Here is a 19,122-nt window from a genome sequence, read left to right as displayed (position 1 = left end):
CAGCTTTATGAAGGGAACTTCTTGTTATATCTGCTGAAGTAACTCAGTAGTATTGGTATTTTTAAGATGGTTTTTATTTTGCATCAAGAATGTTTTTTCTTAATGTAATGAGCATCTTTGAACTAAATTGTTGAAATTTTGTAATTTTATAAAATGATATTGCAATTTTTGCATGATATTTTAATTTGTAAAAATGAAGCCCCAATCTTTATTTGATTAACCATTGGAGTAGCAGTACACATATACTTCATATGTACTTTATGGCATATTTCTTGTATTGGGATAATGCTGAGATTTAAGCAGAAACTGTTGAATGTCTTGATTTGATTTAGTTTTATAGAAATTTATCCATTGATTTAGTTTTATAGAAATTTATCCATCTTGATTTTTCTAAAGTGGTGATGTTTGTCTCCTTTCAGTTAAATAATACTGATGTTGACTTAGTTCCCTGGAAAAAGCTGCTTTCTAGCCATACCTTTAACATTCTGTTTTACTTTAAAAAAGCTTTATTTATAGTTCAGATATCGGAAGTCACACTTATATTGGAAGTAGGACACTATACCGATTACCATTTTCCAGAGTTTGACTGGCATGTTTTCCTCTTTATCTGGAAAGTGTTGGCCAGGTATTTGGTTGCTGCTGTAATATTGGGGGGGGGGGGTATTGCAAGGTGTTGCATTCTTGTATGGGAGCTGAGGATTCCCAGAATGGAGAGCTAATAATAGCAATAAGTGAAAAATAAAGTACAGGAGCTAAACACTCAGATATGTTTTACAGTTAAGTTTCACTAAATGTTTTCTGTTTACCAATTCTGCTTAAAGAGTTTGACTTTGGACCACAAATCCTGAAAATTCTTCTTCTTTTCATTTTATAAGATAATCCTTACATTTCCAGGGGGATGAGGGACTGTGTTGTGAAGTTCTGTCTCCTGAAAGACAATGAACAAAGAGCCAATTCCATATTGTTGTTCTACTGTTTAAGAAGTAGTCCATAATTCTGAAACATTTGGAATTGGCTGTATTGAGCTTCTAGTCACACCGTCTTTCTGGAAGACTCTGTTGTTTTAGGAATTGCTGTATCAGAATATTGTTTGTTGGTTATATTTCTGTGAAGAACAGTGGCAAAATGTAGTTGCATAATGAATGGTGTAAAAAACATGAGTCTGCTCCAGTACAGATTATCTCGGTTATTGTGGAGCTAGATAGAGGGCACCTTGTGCCCTCTATGTATTTTGGACTACAAACTTCCTTAATGGGTAGTGCTGTTTGCAGTTTATATGAAATGCAGTCCAAAATATCTGATGGGTACCAAGGTGTCTCCTTGAGCTGTGGGTTGGCATTTACAGTCTACATGCAGATGTTATCCAAATTACTTTGAACATTTTGGATGCAGATACAAAACTAGTAGCATTAATGACCTTAATGTAACCCCAATTTAGATATGAACTTTTCATAATTTGGCCTGCATGCTTTACTGCCTGCTGCATCATTTGAAGAAAATGTGTTCAAAAACAACAAAACAGCCAACCTCTTAAATTTGCTTGTCACAAATTAATAAGAGCAAAGGTAGACCTTGAACAAAAAAGAACAGTGTGTTGAATTGGCAAAGATTCATGGAAGTAACACAGTAATGGTGATGTGAAACAGCTGGGATGTTGAAAGTCTTCTAGATAGTTAAAGCGGCCTATCAGAAATCTGTGATGATCTGTGCCTTGAAATCAAAGCATTTGGGTAATGCTTAAAAATATTTCATCAGTAAATCAGTTTCTCTTTAGGTAATACTTGTAGATACAAACTGTAGTATATCTACTATATAACACATACATAGAATTTCTGTTCAAGTTACTTTCTCCTTCCTTTCCCTTCACTGCCCACATGAAGTTGCCCTTTTAGTTGAATTGAATGGAAAGTCCTTTCAGCCTGAGCATCCCTATGCACATTTGCAGGAACCATGGAATCAAGTCTTTTTAATTTTCCATCAAAGCAGAAATAGATATTAAAGAATTGTTACCCATTAAGAGTTAACAGCCTGTAAAATTTCTCTAACATACAATAACACAAAGAAAACACTACAGTGAGTTTACAAAGCTAGCAGGGTGGGCACATCACGCTGAACTTGAAGCATCCATACTCACTTCTGATCTGTTTCTAAACCCAATTTTAAGTTTCAAGTTTTGAACATGAATGTGCAAATGGCCTGCAACCAGGTTTCCTAAAATATTGCATCTTTCTAAATATCTCTACCCAAACTTAACTCTTTCAGAGGGTCCCACTGAATGAAGTGACTGAAATATTTTTATTGGATCAGATACACTTTTGACTGTTGATTCAGGCGAAGAATTCTGAAAATTATTAATATTTCTAGTGTAGTTTCTAGAAGTGTTTGTCATTGGAAGGACTTACAAGGTATTGTTTTGGTGGATGGCAAACTGTAAAGGCTAGAAATCTATTAACAGAGGCAAGTAGAGTAGCACTGTAGGGATATTTCAGTTACAGGCTTTTAATTTTGGAACATATCTTAAGATGTGTTGCTTTGACTATTGTTTGATGAAGTTAATTATATGATTTTTGATTTGAGTCTAGTTGTATTCATAGCATTCTATTAGAGAGTATTATTAATTGTCCACTTGAAGTATTTGAATACATATAAAATTATTCTTTTATCTCCTTCAAGACTAACTTTATTCTGTGGCTGAAAATGTCATGGATTAGAATCTACTCTGACAGGTGCATGATGCAGTATACTCTAGGTTATAAAAACTTATGCCAAAATGAAATGCAAGGACAGTGCAATCCAAAATGGCTGACTATATCACTTTAAACTTGGAGGATTACAGGCATCCAGTCCATGGCAGAAGAAGCGCAGAGGTAAAAGTCACCTCCATATTCCTCCTGCCATGCAAGACCTAGACAGCTGCTTTTGGAAATCTGAATCTTTTGCCCTGAAGCTCAAGGATGGGAGGCTGAGGCACTACTAGGATATTATATATGCTCTCTTCTACATGGCACAGAACTCTGAGGCCAGTGTTGCAATCCCATACGCCAGAAGAGTTCTTTCTGTGTTGAGGGAGGACACTCCAAATATGGAATCTTAGGTATAACCCTGGAACATATTTCCAAGTTCACAGCTGGAACTACAGTTTCTCCTTTGGCCATCTAGGCTCTGCAAAAGCAGACACAGGATTGCATCCTAAGTCATTTTCCTGCTTGAAGCTGCGACAGACTCAACTCACTGGGTAGAGTAAATAGGCTACCTGCTTTTTAATTCAAATACTCATCTATATTTGACTTAAAAGACTAAAAAAGAAGCGGGTGTAGGTTTATATTTTTATTCTAGCATTGCATTAAAACAGAAAATGTTTCTAATCTCTGGATGTAACAGTGTCAGTTGTTCTGGTACAAGTAGAATGATTTTGAAAGCCAGCTCTCAAGAGAGTGCAATTTACTTTTATTTATTTTACTGACTTTTAAAATGGTAATTTCTTCATCTTTGTTTCATTATGTAGAAGAGCATTTAAATAAGCCATCTCGTGGGTTTTACCAGTACATCAATATATGCTAGACCTTATTTATCTTCTATTTTAATATTGTCCGCTAGAATGAATTTGGATTATCTTTTATGGAATATGAAAAATGTATACACAGTACACACATGGTACAGAGGATACAGATGATATGAATTGATTAAAAACAATATTCTTGATTTCAATAGCTGTATTCCTGAGATACTTTTCTAAGTGTAGATTTAACATGTAAAAAAGTTGCTTCTTAAGCTTAGCTTTGTTGCATCTGATAGTGATCTTAAAAGCATTGATCAAAAAGGTTAAATTTATGCCTTATTGTGGACTGAAATTCAGGGTGAAATCATGGCTGGTATATTACTTGGTATTCTTAGGCCTGTGATTGAATTCCACTGAAGTACCTGAGAGGAAGTGGCTCTTGTACACCTAAGTATTTATTACGCTTTTAGGCCACCCAGTAATTAACGTTCTTTGCATGGTGTTAAGTCAAAACAAACATATACAAAATTGGAATAAAACAATGATAATAAGACAACACAAAATAAAAGCACCAACAAGTGAAAATGGGGCAGCACATGATGAAACTGGCACCAAAAAATGAAATAGTGCAAAGATCTAAAAGCACTCAAGTAGTTCCTAATATGCCAGTGAGAATTTTTTTTTTTTGAAGATCTTTATCTGGTGCTAAAAACATCCTACTCTAAGTGCTAGGTTGTGCCTGTCTGTGCAGGACATTATTCAGACAGGGTACTGCTACTGGGGGAAAAAATAGCTGCCTACTTTTCCTCTTTAGTTGGGAACTCTTAAAGGAGGGTATTGAATCCGTGGGTCAGATAGCCTGGCTCCAAGCTCTTTGGAGCTTTAAAAGTTAAAACAAACATGTCAAGACCATTTCTATCTTCCCCATCTCCACGAGACTGGAAACAAGAGTCAGGTTTACATATTTACTAATAGTAGACAGTACTGTCAAAATCTGTCCATACCACAAGTATGTGGATGTTCAGCTTCAGGGATTTTGAACCAACTAGAGAGGTGAAGGAAGTACTTGAGCCAGAGACCTGCTCTTAGTTTCACTATGCTTGTGGCTGAGAATGTACATAGAGCAGAGGTCCAAATATTCCATTTAGCCTTTTCCAACCTGGGGCTCTTTAGGTGTTTTTGGAGTGCTGCACCCATCAGCTTCAGCCAGCATGGCCAGTGACAGGGATGTTGGGAATTGTAGTCTAAAACATCTGGAGGGCATCAGGTTGAGCAAGGCTGGTATCTTTGATGTTGATTAATCTTAAAGACAGTGGGAAGTTTGCTTTATCACAAATAAAGGGAATAATAATGGTAGTCTTCTCTTTAGCAAAATAACATGGGAGGATGTTGAGGCTTCATGGTGCAGATCAGAAGTCATACATAACGAACCTGTGCTAAAATGTCCGGCTTTATGGAACTCTGTGAATAACCTGGAAATGTAAAGTATATGAATTTGGCCTTGTGGAGCAGAGAGTTTGATAAGACTAGCCAAACAAGTTTGACTACAATGATTATTGTCAGGGGGGAAAATCTTGTAGGTTGCACTACTGTTTATGCAGACATGAACAAAAGATAACAATTCAAACAAGGTAGCCTATGCTTGAATAATTGTGTACTGTAAGACAAATGTTTGTAAATGTCCAGTCTGTATGGGCTACCGTGCATATGTAACCTTTTAGCATGAACTGAACTTCTCCAGTTACGATATCTGTAATGATAATAAAAGTCATGTGTCTTTCTCTGTGTAATAATGACAAGCTCAAGACACAGCCTTGAAACCTGAAACTTTGCATGCATAATAAGAGGATACTAGGCGTGTGCACCTTAAGATTGTTTGCACGCACATACACGAACTCTCTAATATTTATTTATTAAATGCTTCTGTATGCCATCCTATTATACCAGATGTCAACCGTCTGGTTGAAGCCTTCAATAACCTTTTCAGCCAGTAGACTTATCTTGCCAGCTCATAGCTTTACAATCCACATAGTTTGAAGCCATGGGAGATTAGCAAGCCCAGGGACACAGTTATATAGCTGCCCCTCCCTCCTTATGTCGAGCAGCCTCTTCACAAGGTAATGGAATGGACTTGTCCTTCCCTTATGGAGTTATGGAGATGCATTGTGCCAAGTCTTTCATAGCCTGCAGGCATGCCTTCACTCAGGTAAAATTTTCTCCGAAACTGACAGTCGCTTGAAGGTTTTGCTGTATAGTGCTTTGCAGAAATATTCATACATCCATCCTTTGACTTTTCCACATTTCATTGTGTTACAACCAGGAAATAAAATTAATTGAATTGTCATTGTTACTGCGTGATGTACGCAAGATACTCAACACTGAATATGCACAATATTTTTATTCTGGCAGAAACATTAGGAAAACAAAAACAAACCAGCACTTGTTGGTTGTAAAAGTATTCATCCCACCTGCCTGAATAAGCTTGAATGCAGTCCACCGCTTCCAGAAATTTTGTAAGTAGTCGCATAGAGTCTGCTGGGCAAAATTCCAGTGCCACGTGACCTCAGATTAAATACCTATTTCTGGAAGGCCCTGTAATTTGTTGAGGAATATATCTAAAGAAACAGTATCACAAAGGCTAAGGCGCTATCAAAAACAACTCCAGGATAAAGTTTTGCAGAAGCCCCAACCAAGGCTGGGTTAAAAAAAATTATCCCAAACTACGAACATCCCCCAGATTGCACAGTTGATGGAATATACTCAACCATGGCTTTGCCTAGAGAAGGCCACCCACCAAAATGACCACATAAGGAGGGCATTAATCAGAAAAGCAACTAAGAGGCCAGTGGGAACTCTGAAGGCGCTGAGGAGAGCCATAGCTGAGATGAGGGAAGCCACCCCTAGGACAGTGTCACCCAGATACTCCACAAAGATGGGTTGTATGGAAGAGTGACCAGAGGAAAGTCATTGGTGAAACAAGCCCTATTTGGATTTTGCCAAAAGGTGGGCAGAAGACAGAGCAAACTTGCAAAAATGTTCTCTGTCTGATAAAACCAAAATTGGACTTTTCGGCTTTGCTGCAAAATTCTGTGTGATGCAAAGCAACATATTGTTCATTGTTGTGAGAACACCATACCCCTCAGTGAAGCATGGAAGTGGTATCATGATGATGTGTGGATTCTTTTCCTTGGCAGGGACTGGAAACATGTTCAGGATTGAAGATGAGTTGTTTGGAGCCAAGAACGGGAATTGTAGAGGGAAATCTGCTTCATTCTGGAAGGGACCTGGAATTGGGGTGATTTACCTTCCAACAAAACAGTGACCCTAAGCACACAACCAGACTATCACTGCAGTGGTTTCAAAAGAGATAGCACCTGAGTGTGTTAGAATATCCTAGTCAATGCCCAGACCTCAAAACAATTGAGAATCTGTGGCAAGACTTGAATGTTGCTGTTCAGGCCCTCTCTAACCTGTCAGAGCTGGAGCAGCTTTGCCAGGAAGACTGGGCAAACATTACAGGATCCAGATGTACAATGCTGATAAAGGTTTACCCAAGAAAATGCATAGCTGTAATTGCTGCCAGAAGTGCTTCTACCACGGGTTGGCTCAGGGGTGTGAATACTTATGCTGACAAAAGGTGCCAGTTAGTTTTTGTTTACTTAACTTTTGAGCTACAATAGAAGTATTTTGTGCCTTAACAGTGTTGAGTATCTTGTGCACACCAAGAAGTAACAGTGCCAATTAATTCCAGTTCAATTCCTGATTGTAACAAGACAAAGTGTGCAAAATTCAAAGGGGAATGAGGGCTGTTCCACTTTGTGCAATGCTGGATCCATTTGCTAGTCTGAAATAAGGGGCACCTAAGTCTGTGATGCACTGCAACTGCAGAAGGAGGGTGATATTTTCATAGACAAAGTCAGGAAATGTTCTAGTGACAGTGGATGATTGAAGACATGCAAAGAAGCATAAGAAACTGTTTTCAAGCACTTTTAGTGAGATTTTTTAAATAATCCTTCACAAAGGGAAGAAATCAGCCTGCGTAGTTTGAAGAATAAAGGAGATCACATACAATGATTGTTAGCTCTTTGCTTAATAGACTTAGGGCACAATCTGATGCCTTCCACTTCATACACATGTAAGCCTTTGAACTCTAAGGTTATGTGCATCCACGGGATGGAGCAAGGTGTGGCAGTGGCACTCTCTTGAGGCTGCCATGCCTCATGCTATTTATTTTATCTAGAGGGCCATTTTTAGCCATCTGAATTAATTGCTGGAGAGGGAAGGAGGTTTGGATGCTGATAGGAATCAATGTAAGCTAGCAGCCCTAGCCTCTTCCCTTTCCTACCTTTGTGGCACACCCCCTTTTGACTTCTCTGGGTCCCAGTTGTGTCCTTGGAAAGATAGCTGGCATGATTTTTTTTCTGTTTCAACTGTGAGGGAGGGCAGAGTTGGGGGCTTGAACTTCACATTCTCACCTCTGAATAATCCCATGTCCCCCACCAACAATGTTGAGAGGTCATAGGATTGTACTTTTAGTATCCCAAAAGGGATATCATCTTGTTTGGAACTCAGATAACAAAGTGGACAATGACATTGTTAGAATGCATCACCCATTCAGGTCATTTCCTTTTTGTTGCTGTGTCAAGGGCACCTGTGGAACTATGAGAACGATGCATTTAATACTCTTAGGTATTTGGCAAAAGGTCAGGATAGTGACCAAGCTTTCCTGTCTGGAAGAAATTGAACAGTGACTTCCACCAATCAGTCAGCTGATTGGAAATTCTATAGTGACAATCTCAATAGCAAATCTAATGGAACTCTTTTTATTCTGTGTTCACCCTTCATTCTGTCCATTTGTATTTAAAGGGGACCAATTTTCAAAATGTGTCAGAAAGGTCATCTTCAGAGAGCTTCAGTGTGACTGTACTTGCATGTGTCAGGTTGATGGAAACATAGGAACATAAACAGATGTGCCTGGGAAGGAACTGATAGAATAAAGAGGAGTGAATACAGCTAAACTCTTTGAATAAAGCACTGTTATTTCAGCCCTCCCTCTCCCCCCCCCTTTGCTCTTTGAAAATGGCCTAGTTTCCTAATTCATATTGCCCAGTTAACTTTCCACTTCATCCTTCTGTTATCAGTCATTTATTTTTTTCTTAATCTTAAGTTGAAAACAGCCTCTGAATTAGTTGTAGGAAATGAACTGCTCATAGTTAGCTTGCATAACTTTGTGGGCGGCGGGGGAGATTGTTTCAGATGAAGCTGCTCAGTACTGTGAATGACTGTGATTTTATAATAGATGTATATTGTTTGTGTTTTTGTTTTGAATTTAATGCTTGAACAGTGTAAAAGATAGGAGAGTTAGCTGAAAGGTTTTGTTGGCTTATCAGACATTCATTCTGTTTATGAAGCAAAATATATGCATAATGACCAATTTTACAAGCCATTAATAGCTTGTTATTAATAAGCCTATTCACTTGCTGCCACAGGTACTTGCTGAAAAATGAGTAATGCTGTGTTGCATTCCCAATGCTGCTCTTTGAAGTGATATTTCATGGAATCCTGACACATGCTGTTATCATACAAGAGCTGTAGTTTCAGACAGTAGGAAAGAGGTTACAATAGCTAGTGCAAAGTCTATCATGGAATATTATTATGCTGGTACTAATGCAGTAAGTACAGATAACTGTGCTCACACCTATTAAAATATGGGAAATTGTAATATATAACATATATTCTCTTGTGGCTTCTTGGCAGTCTAACAGAGTGGAAGGTTCTATAGGTCTGATAAGAGAGGAAGCTTGCTTCCTGTAGGTAGCATACTTCCTTACTTTATGCAAAACTATAGGTTAAAATGACTTTCTTTCTGTTATTTTTTTTCTAGTGGCCATGCAACAGCAATTTTTCTGTCGCTTTGTTTCTTGAACTTGCCTTGTAGTGTTCTTGTGAGTGTAATGGTATTCTAAAAATTTGACGTCATAGATGAACATATTTTTTAAGAATTTGAATGCAACCCTGAAAAAACAGCTAAATTCACTGATTACCCTATCTCATGCTGAGAAGCACAATTCAGAACCTTTGGTCATGCAGCTTTGCTGCTTTTTGTACTGTAGAGTTGTACCTACTTTGTAGCGACAGAGTATATATCTACTAGTCAGTTAAGCAAAACCTATTTGAAGGCTAAGACTCCTGAACACTTCTATTTGGAAAGAAGTTCCAGTGGAAATTGCTTCTCCGTAAACATGCATAAGGCCAGACTGTAACAAGTGTGTGTAGCTTTGCAGAAGCATGGGATGGTAGTTGCTGCATAAAATAGTTTATCAGATGGAAAATGCCGCAATATGGGGTAGAATTTTAACTTATGGGTAAGAGCACATTATTTGCATGCAGATAAGACCCTCAGTTCAACCCTTGGCATCTACAGGTAATGCTGGAAATAATTTTGTTTGAAATCTTGGCGAATTGCTGCCAGTGCTGACTAAATGGACTGGTATAAGGCAGCTTCCTTGCTTCCTATGTCCATGCTATCTAATTTGTAGACTCATAAATAATAATTTCATAACTGAACACATTGCAGACCTAGTCAGCTGGGCGTAAAATAGGAGTACAAGATTTTCCATATTGGCTAAGTATATAGTTTGGAGAGAGAAAGGATGGTATCACCTGGATTCTACTGTTTGTGATGACTGCGTAATCTCTGATCTCTTGTATTAAGCCATAAATAATCGTGCATTAACACAAATCCATATGAAGGTCATAAGTTTAGTTTTAAGAAGTTGAATGTTTGCATTGTTCAGCTGTCATTTTAAATAATTTGAGAGGATTGGCTGCATTAGTCTGTGTTGCAACAAAAACTATGAGGAGTCCTGTGGCAGATTAAAAGATTAATACATTTGTTATGGCATAAGGTTTAATGAACTAGATCCCACTTCAATGCATGAAGAAGGTTTTAATTGAATTGTTACTGTCAATGCTTCTTTCATTTCATTTCTATGTGACCTCATCAATTACAATTCCTCCCCCCCCCCCGTGTGTGCGTGCATGCACGCACATGTGTATAAAGCGTTACCAAGCAAGGATAATGCTTCAAGCTTCTGATGCATGCATGCACATGTGTATATAGCATTACCAAGCAAGGATAATGCTTCAAGCTTCTGATAAGATGCTGTCTTTTATCCACAAAAGATTTTTCTGCATTACATTTGTCAGTGTATACCTCCAGCAAAAGGAAAGTGGCCCTAAGAAGCAGGGTGAGCATTTCCTTGCTACTCATTTAAACCATCCAGGAAATATGTGTTGTTGGGCAACAATAAATCTAACAGCCCTGAGAGCACCATGTGGAACTATGGGTGTAGTATATAAATTTAATAAAGAAATAAAATAATAAACAGTGGTAGTGCCAGGCTTCATTAACTTCAAAAGGACTAACAGGGTTAAAAAAAAAAAAAAAAGATGTCATTTTGATTTTTTTTAAATCTCTGGGTGTGTATGTGTGTTTATCTTGTAACATTTTTGCTTTGCCAAGGTAGCTAATGTGAAATGTTCAGTTTGGTTTAACATTAAGAGAAATGTGCTTAGTATGGTTTAAATATTCAAACATTGGACAGTAGACACTGGACAGTTTTTAATTGGAACACTTGGAATGACTTTAAAGTAGGACAGGTCAAAAGAATACATTTCTGTGTCATTTCATGTGTGCTGGCCTGGAGAAACAAAGGGCAATATACAAAGGGCAATATCCAGCGGGGACTGCCCATGAGCAGCCATCCTTTCAGTTCCATCATTTGGACAAGAAAGATTTAGCATTTCAGGGGGCAACCTGAAATTGGCAGAAATGCTTATTTCTGGAATTGGACAAGTCGGCAGAGCTAACATAAGCTCCAGCAACCTGCCCTCTTCCAAGAAACAAACCATGGATATTGGTCATGCCTTGGGAGTTACTGTAATGTTAATACAGATAGAAGTGATCTGGTACTTCCAAAAGGTTTTTGACAAAGTCTCTCATCAAAGGCTCCTGAACAAACTTACCAGTCATAGAATAAAGAGGGTGGGGGTCCTCTTTACTTTACAACTTCTCATTGGCACTTTATGACTTCGCTTTTCGACCAAGATCAACCATGGTTAATTGACAGCAGTAACTGAACCATAGGGTACAGGAGTCCTGCTGTATAGGCTGATACAGTCTGATCTAGCAGTGACAGATCAAGATCAAGAAATCTTGGGTTTGTGATGGACAGCTCAATGAGAACATTGTACACAACTACTATGGACTCCATGTTGGACATAATTAGGAAAGAAACTAAAAAGAGAACTGCGAAGATCATACATGCCTTATGCAAATCTTTGATGTAATTGTACTTAGAATATTATGTACAGCTTTGGTCAACTTACCTTGAAAAGGTCATTGTAAAGCTTGAAAAAGTGCAAAAACTGGAGGCCAGCTGGCACAAGAGTACTCCCACCAACTCCAGAAGTACCTTTGGGTATAACCCGTCAGGGCCTGGCTCCTTTGTAATGTCCAGTGCCTGAGGAGCTCCTCAACTTCTGGGGGGGGGGTAACTCTAATCTGTGCCCCTAAATCCCTGGCCTCATCCCCCTCCCCACCCATAGATCTCTCCCATTCTGCTTTGGAGTGAACACAGAGGCAAAAACATCATTTAGCATCTGTGCCTGTTTCCTCACACCAGTCACTGAATCTCCTTCCTCCTCATTAAGTGGTCCTACCCCCTGTCTCCCCTTCCTCTTTCTATTTGCATGTCGATAGACACCCTTTTTTTATTCCCTTTGATATTCTCTGAAAGTGATAATCAGCCTTAGCCTTGCGAAGAAGCCTTCTGCATTGAGCCTCCTCCTCTACTTGCCCCAGTTTCCATTTCCTATGGATTTTTTCCAGTCCCCTTTTAAAGCTGCCCAAATTGGTGAATTCCAAATTTTAAATCTGTCCAAATGAAGTGAATTGTGACTGTACTCAGTGTGAAGAGGTACTTCCTTTTATATGTCATGGATCTTCTACCAGTCAGCTTCCTGGGATGACCCTCTCCATCACTGACAAGCCTGTAAGGGGGAAGAAGAGGAGATAATTGACCCTGATCTTGCACAGCACATAATGTGAAATGAAGAAAGAGTCCTGGAATTGACAGGTTCTGACCAGGTGAACAAAGCCAGCCAAAAGGTTATGCAACATCACAAATTGCGCCTGCTTAAGTCATGAGTCCATTCACAGATGGATTCCTCTAGTAGTGTAGTATGCTTCAGGTGCTTCATATAATAGGATTAGGACAATATGGGACATTTGCTGGTCCCAGACACCCAGTCTGCTGCTTGTGGATTCGGGCCTGAAAGACCTAGGAGAATTGGTTGCATGGAGAGAAAGTTGTAAGTCAAGTAGAATATGTGACATTAAACAACATCATTCCCTTTCTCAAGCTATCAGTCTTACCTTGCAATTTCCTGGCTTTGTGGAATATGAGCCAACATGGGATTGCCTTAATTCTAGTCTTGTATGGGCTTTTTAAATATCACTGAATCCAATTTTACCTGATTTGATATTTACATTAGTTACTTGAAATCAGCCTATGAAAATATTTTTGGAAGAAAGGTTTGTTTCTATTTTGTTTATAAGACCTCTTATATACCAACACCTTGTAATACACATGTATGAGGTAATGTAATACACATGTATGAGTACACACGAGGGTTCTTCTCATAGAAGCCTGCACAAGCCGTGGCTTATATGTCCTGTCTGAACATAGCATCACTAAACTGAGATACGCGTAAGTCTTATGCCCACATGCTTCATCCTCATGCAATCCCTGCCTCACATTCATGTGCTGCTGTAGAAGACTTCCTGGTTTAATTAACCATGGTTCCCTTTTACACCTGAACCAGGAAACTATGGTTGCAGGTTTAGAGAAAATAACGATCTGAAATCAACTTTGGTCTGTAGATTTGCCACAACAGTGAAGTAAAATAAGGAAGAAAGGAAAGAAAGGTGGGAAATAAATATAATGCATACATACATTTGTGCATTCAGCGTTTAAATTTGTTATAAGAATGGGAGAAATGTGTGCCTCCCTTTTCCTTACCCTGCCATCCACTTGGTCAGGACGCACAAGTGCTGAGCTCATGTTATCTGATTAAATAGAGAAAGCAGGATGTTTTAGGATTTGGAAATAGCCTAAATTGCCTTATCCTGGCTAACCTTGGAAGTTAAACTTTGGAAATTTTGGTCAGATCGAAATCTGAGTGGGTGACTCAAATGTTGTGAACTGTCCAGAAAGTTTCAGCTACAGGCAGTATAGAAATCTAATAACTATTATTTCATGGAGGGAAGGAGAGGTGAGTTCTGGATTTATTTGTCTGTCTGTCTGTCTGTCTGTTTTAAATAGCTTAACATTTCATTGCTGAACATGACTAAGGAATTATAACTGGAATTATAGTGCTACTCATGGTGCATTCATACATAACGCTAAGCAATGCCTCACAGTAATCGCATGGCATGGTATCTCCTCTTGTGACCTGGGTTCAGATAGTATGGTTTCCACCCTTCCAAATGGTAGCAAGTATTCTGTCAGCCCCTGTGGCTCAGAATCAGTGCCAACATTCAGTGCTACCATCTGCATCACCTGCTTTTCCCTGGCAGGGCCACCTGTTCTCCTGGGCATGGTCACAGCAAGCTGCCTTTTTCTTTTCCTCCTGCTCAGCAGAGCCAACTGCCTGCTCACTAGAGCACTGTTGATGGAGAGGAGCACTGTAGGGACACTCCCTGCTGCTGCCTGCTTCATGCCGGTGCGCATGCGCACCCTCCACACAAACCTCTGCCCCCCTCTATCACTGCATATGTTCAGGACTTCCGCATGCAGCCTTGGGGCTGCCTCCCCATTGCAGTCAAGCACATCGGTAGAGGCGCTCATGCCAGAAATGGAGGAGCCATGTCCAACTGGGCAGGCTCTCCCAAGGATGCCCGTGTGGGCAAATGCCAGGGAAGATTTCCCAGCAAGCTGCCAAGACACTGTTTGTCCTGCAGCTGTGGGGGGCGGGGGTAAGGGGATGGTGGGACCTGTCGAGAGTCCCAAGGATTGTCAGGGACAAGGTGGGAGCAGAGGAGAGGGTGGGAGGCAAACCGGTAGATATTTTGGTCCTGTTGGTGACACTCTGTATGCTGCCCTTGTGCTCCTTGCATGCAGTGCAGCTTTCCTTGGAAGAGACTGGGACTCCTCTGTGTTGCACAAAGGTGGTGCACTTACCAGGCACTGCTGTAGTGCAGTGCAGTGCACCAGTCTGGGAGGAGTGTCGGGCACAGCCGTCTTCACAGTCGCTGCTGCTGGAGGTGGTCTGGCCTTGCTGCTAGTGAGATCCCATCACCACAGCTGGGCACTGGAATGTCCAGGGAAGAAAGGGAATGTAGAGCATCCAGTCACCACAAGGCTGCTGCCAACTGTCTCTGGGAAGATTTGGACAATAAGGAGCATGGGCATACTCGTCATTGTCTGCTGAAGCTGGCAGAGTTTCTACAAACTCTGTAGCAGACACATGGAAACCACACACAAACATCATAACTGTGTTCAGGCAAACCATGGTGAAGTGTGGAGACCTTACAACAAGCTCTTGTTTCTCCATGTGGTTTTATCCAAACCAAATTTACTATGCTTCACCATGGATGCTGGGTTCAGATGTAACAGCATGCTGTGCCAGCAGTTTCCACTGTGGCTTGTTGTTATGTATGAACCCCCCCCCCTCAGTGTAGCATTGTGAAATCTCTTGATAATAGGCTTAGCATGCCAAAGTTCTTTTCTATATTATAATTACATTGATGTCTAACATAGTTCCTTCTTTAAGCCAAAGGGTTTTGTGCTTTTTTTCACTGGAGAACCAGATTTTTTCTTGTTTACTTGTTTGTGTTGATAATATTTAGAAGGAGGATGCATGGGCTACAGATGCAATTTATCATATGGATTCTTTTTCCTTTTATTAAGAATAGGCCAGAAGTACAGTTACAGTGTTATAAAGGAGAAACCTTTTTAATAGAATAAAAAGCTGGATTGATTGCATACAAAATAAAGATGTGTTGTGAAGGCTGAATATATGAATCCTATGAACTATATCACAAGAATCCTGACTTAAAGGTTGTTTTTATTCCCTTACTAGATGAAACAACAACTCTTTAGGGCAATTGTATATGTTCTTAGTAAAATTCCTATTAGCAGCCTTTCTTACTATTGTAAACTTTTAGTACCTTCAACAGGGGAACCCATGATGGCTACTGAAACTCAGTATTAGGCTCTTACAGAGTGTATATAGGTCACAGAAACAAATGCATTTTTTCATTCAATTAATTTAATTTCAGTGAATACTTAAGGTTAATATTGATCTCAAGTACTAAGTAATAAAATAAATATTTCTGAAACACTCTCACTCCTACTTCCTTCTCTCCCCCCCATATAAATTAGCAATTAAAGTAAATGAAATTAACATTCTAAGGGAAGACAAATAAATATGAACTTCATTTTGCAAATATTAGTTTATTATTAAACTGCCACTAGTTGCTATATTTCTTAAATACTGAATAAATTAATATTAAAATAGCATTTCATACCCAGATCTTTGTTCCGTACATAAATACTATAAGTGGTGATTCAAGCTAGAGCTAATGGGGACATGTTTTTCTTGTGGGATGTGTAGTAACGTTTGACTCCAAATTTCTGTTTAAGTATTCAGTAGCAGGTTCCTTATATCAGTAAATACTTCACTGAATGAGAAAATCTTATTCTACCCATTTAAAAGATACTGTTGGAGATTATGCACTACTCCAGTCTTGTTCACTGTGTGTTGTGTTTGTTCTTTCTCCAGATAACAGTGATCCTAAATGCCATTCTGTTATGTGCCTATGCCAAACTTGTTACAAGTTACAGAACTGAGAATGGTTGTCCCTTATTGCATGGGCTAAGGGAATGAGATGGTTACTGTTCATTGTTTACTCTTAAAACTATTTTAATTACTCAGTGTTGCCAGAACTGTGGTCTAGTGAGATCAATCCAGAATTCAAACTAAGAGTTTCAGAGCTTAGTTTACTTACTAACTAGTATTTAAATCAAATGTAGTTCCCTGAGTTATAGCACGAAGACGCTGTTTGCATGTAACAGTATCCTGTGACCCCTTAGGTGCTATCTAATTGTCAGATGTTTGCTCTCTTGGTCATCAAATATACATGAGAATGTTATTAGTTTTAAATAATCAGAGGCTGCTTAGAAGCTATGTGGTGATAAATTTTTAGCATATTACTGTTTGTAATGTGGGAGATTGTATATAAAAAGCCATTGCACTGAAAATCCTAAAGGGAATTCTTAAAAATAAAACAAAAATCTCACTCATATTTTCTTAAAAGGTTAGAAAAACGCCTATATGAAGATATGGAAGGCCCATTTTTTAAAATCTTGGAATGTGCACCTACATTTCTTGTTCAGTTCTCTCTAGTCTCCTTTACAAATGCAGCACATCTTTACATCAGAGGGCTTGGATGAAATAAAATATTAAAACTATTAGATACTTAACATTTTTTAGGAAAAACTCTACCTTTAAAATATATGTAGTTCTACAGTATTCCTTGGCAGCTATTCCCGTGTGTGTGTGTGTGTGTGTATAGGGTTACAAATTCAGAAAATAATTAAATACTCAGACTCATTTAATAATTTCTTCTACCTACATGCTCTTTTAAACTCGCTATTAAAAAGTATAGTCTAGTTTGAACTGATATTTTAAGTTATTTCTTATAACTTACAAGAAAGTTAGTGATATTCCACTTAAGGTGATGCAAAATCATTCTATATCCCAACACCCCAAAGATAATGACAAGTAATTAGCCATCTTATTATTTGTCTTGAAGAAAATAATACATTGTTGTGATATTTCATTCCATAACTATTACGTGTTCATTCGCCCATCCCCACATGGTGCTTTTGAAATTTGACCTCAATGATTCACTGGTTTGACATCATGTGGTTCTCTTACCTAAAATATAAAGTTATTATGATCTGCTGTGAGACATATCCTTTGTCTTTTTTATTTTAGATATGCCAATATTTGGTCTTTGCCCAGCTCATGATGATTTCTATTTGGTGATGTGTAACCACTGTAATCAGGTCGTAAAACCACAGGCATTTCAATCACATTATGGTAAGTGCTGAACCATTTTTTTAATCATTAGTGGTGAGGTGAAGTCAGCATTAAGCCTGGCAATTTTTTATTATCCTTCTTTATGATCTTTAAAGCTGATGGTGCATATGGCATCATGTAGATAGAGTACATATGAATTGTGCAAATTTGAATTGTGCATTGGAATACATTGTCATGTTAAAGTATAAAAGGACCATAAATACAAATTTCCAGGCCACTTTAAAAAAAGAACCAAGTTATTTGACTTGTGTTCTCTTGTTGGGAAAAAAAACCCCTCTGGAGTTTACCTTATTCACCTTTTACATGTAAAAATTAGGAATATATTTCATTTCCTTCAGATGAGGTTCCTTTTTCATGTGTGTTGCTCTGCCCTTAAAGTCGAGTATACGTTACCTGCATTGACCTCTTCTGTGCTGTCAGAGTAGGAATCTCCAGCACAGTATCATTTGACTGAAGTTATACATTGGCAATAATACAGAGTGTGATTCAGTGTCATTTCCATGCCCTCCTCACCCCTGAAACTCCCTGCACACCAACCAAATCTGCTTCAGAGGGGCCCCCAAACCCCTGGAGCATATTTGGGGAGCTGCAGAGTGTAGGAGGAAAAACTTTTCTGCCAATGGCTTCTAGTCTGTTGGAGGGTGGCCAGGGTTTATACATTACAGAAAAAATGGAATGTGAAGATTTCAGAAGTATAGCAGATTATTAGGGTCTTTATATACTTCACTGTGGTGTCTAATGTAGTAGAGGGCTATTGTTTTTGCAAGTTATTAGCCTGACTGTAGAAAAACTTATACGAAATGTCATTTGGTTATGCTAGTATTAACTGATGATTATGCTGAATGCAATAGTTTATCTTCTACTTCATTATTATTATTATTATTATTATTATTATTATTATTATTATTATAACATTTCTATGCCGCCCCTTGCCGAAACCTCGGGGCGGCTTACAACATGATAAAATACATTGAAATACAATAGTACATAATAAATTACCATTAAATATAAAAATACAAAAAATACATTGATTTACAAATATAAAATTAAAATTATCAGTATAAAATAAAAATATAGGGGGAGAAAGAGAAGGAAGAAGAAGTTGCCCTGGCCAGATCATATGTTTTAACAATTGAAATGATGTTTAAATAAAAAGGTCTTTACCTGGCGCCGAAAAACCAGTAACGACGGTGCCAGGCGGACCTCTTTGGGGAGTGAATTCCATAGGTTGGGCGCCACCGCAGAGAAAGCCCTCCTCCGGGTACTTACTCTCCTAATTTCTTTCATGGAGGGTTCCCGGAGAAGGGACTCTCCCGCAGATCTCAAAGGGCGGTCGGGCATATATGGACGTAAGCGCTCGTTCAGGTAGCCAGGACCCAAGCCGTTTAGGGCTTTAATTACAAGTTTTCCTATTTAAAAATAACATTGTTTGCATGAATTTGCAATTTTTA

At 38.7% G+C, this 19,122-nt stretch overlaps 1 protein-coding gene across 5 annotated transcripts in view; it reads left to right on the top strand.

Annotated features, from left to right (window-relative positions):
* The window catches only part of ATXN7 (ataxin 7), a 103,252-nt gene that overhangs the window by 23,244 nt on the left and 60,886 nt on the right, over positions 1-19,122 (top strand). For 4 of the 5 annotated variants that reach the window (XM_044451891.1, XM_044451890.1, XM_044451893.1 and 1 more), the window contains exon 4: positions 17,567-17,671. The exons of the other annotated variant lie outside the window; for it this stretch is intronic. In XM_044451891.1, coding sequence (XP_044307826.1) covers positions 17,567-17,671 — 105 coding nt within the window. The remainder of the gene's footprint in view (positions 1-17,566; positions 17,672-19,122) is intronic. 5 annotated transcript variants of the gene reach the window in all.

This window comes from Varanus komodoensis, unplaced genomic scaffold (genome assembly GCF_004798865.1).
Source record: "Varanus komodoensis strain SLA01 unplaced genomic scaffold, ASM479886v1 scaffold6_4, whole genome shotgun sequence".
Lineage (NCBI taxonomy): Eukaryota > Metazoa > Chordata > Lepidosauria > Squamata > Varanidae > Varanus > Varanus komodoensis.
Note: the sequence above shows the minus strand (reverse complement) of the source record. Positions and strands in the feature narration are given on the sequence as shown.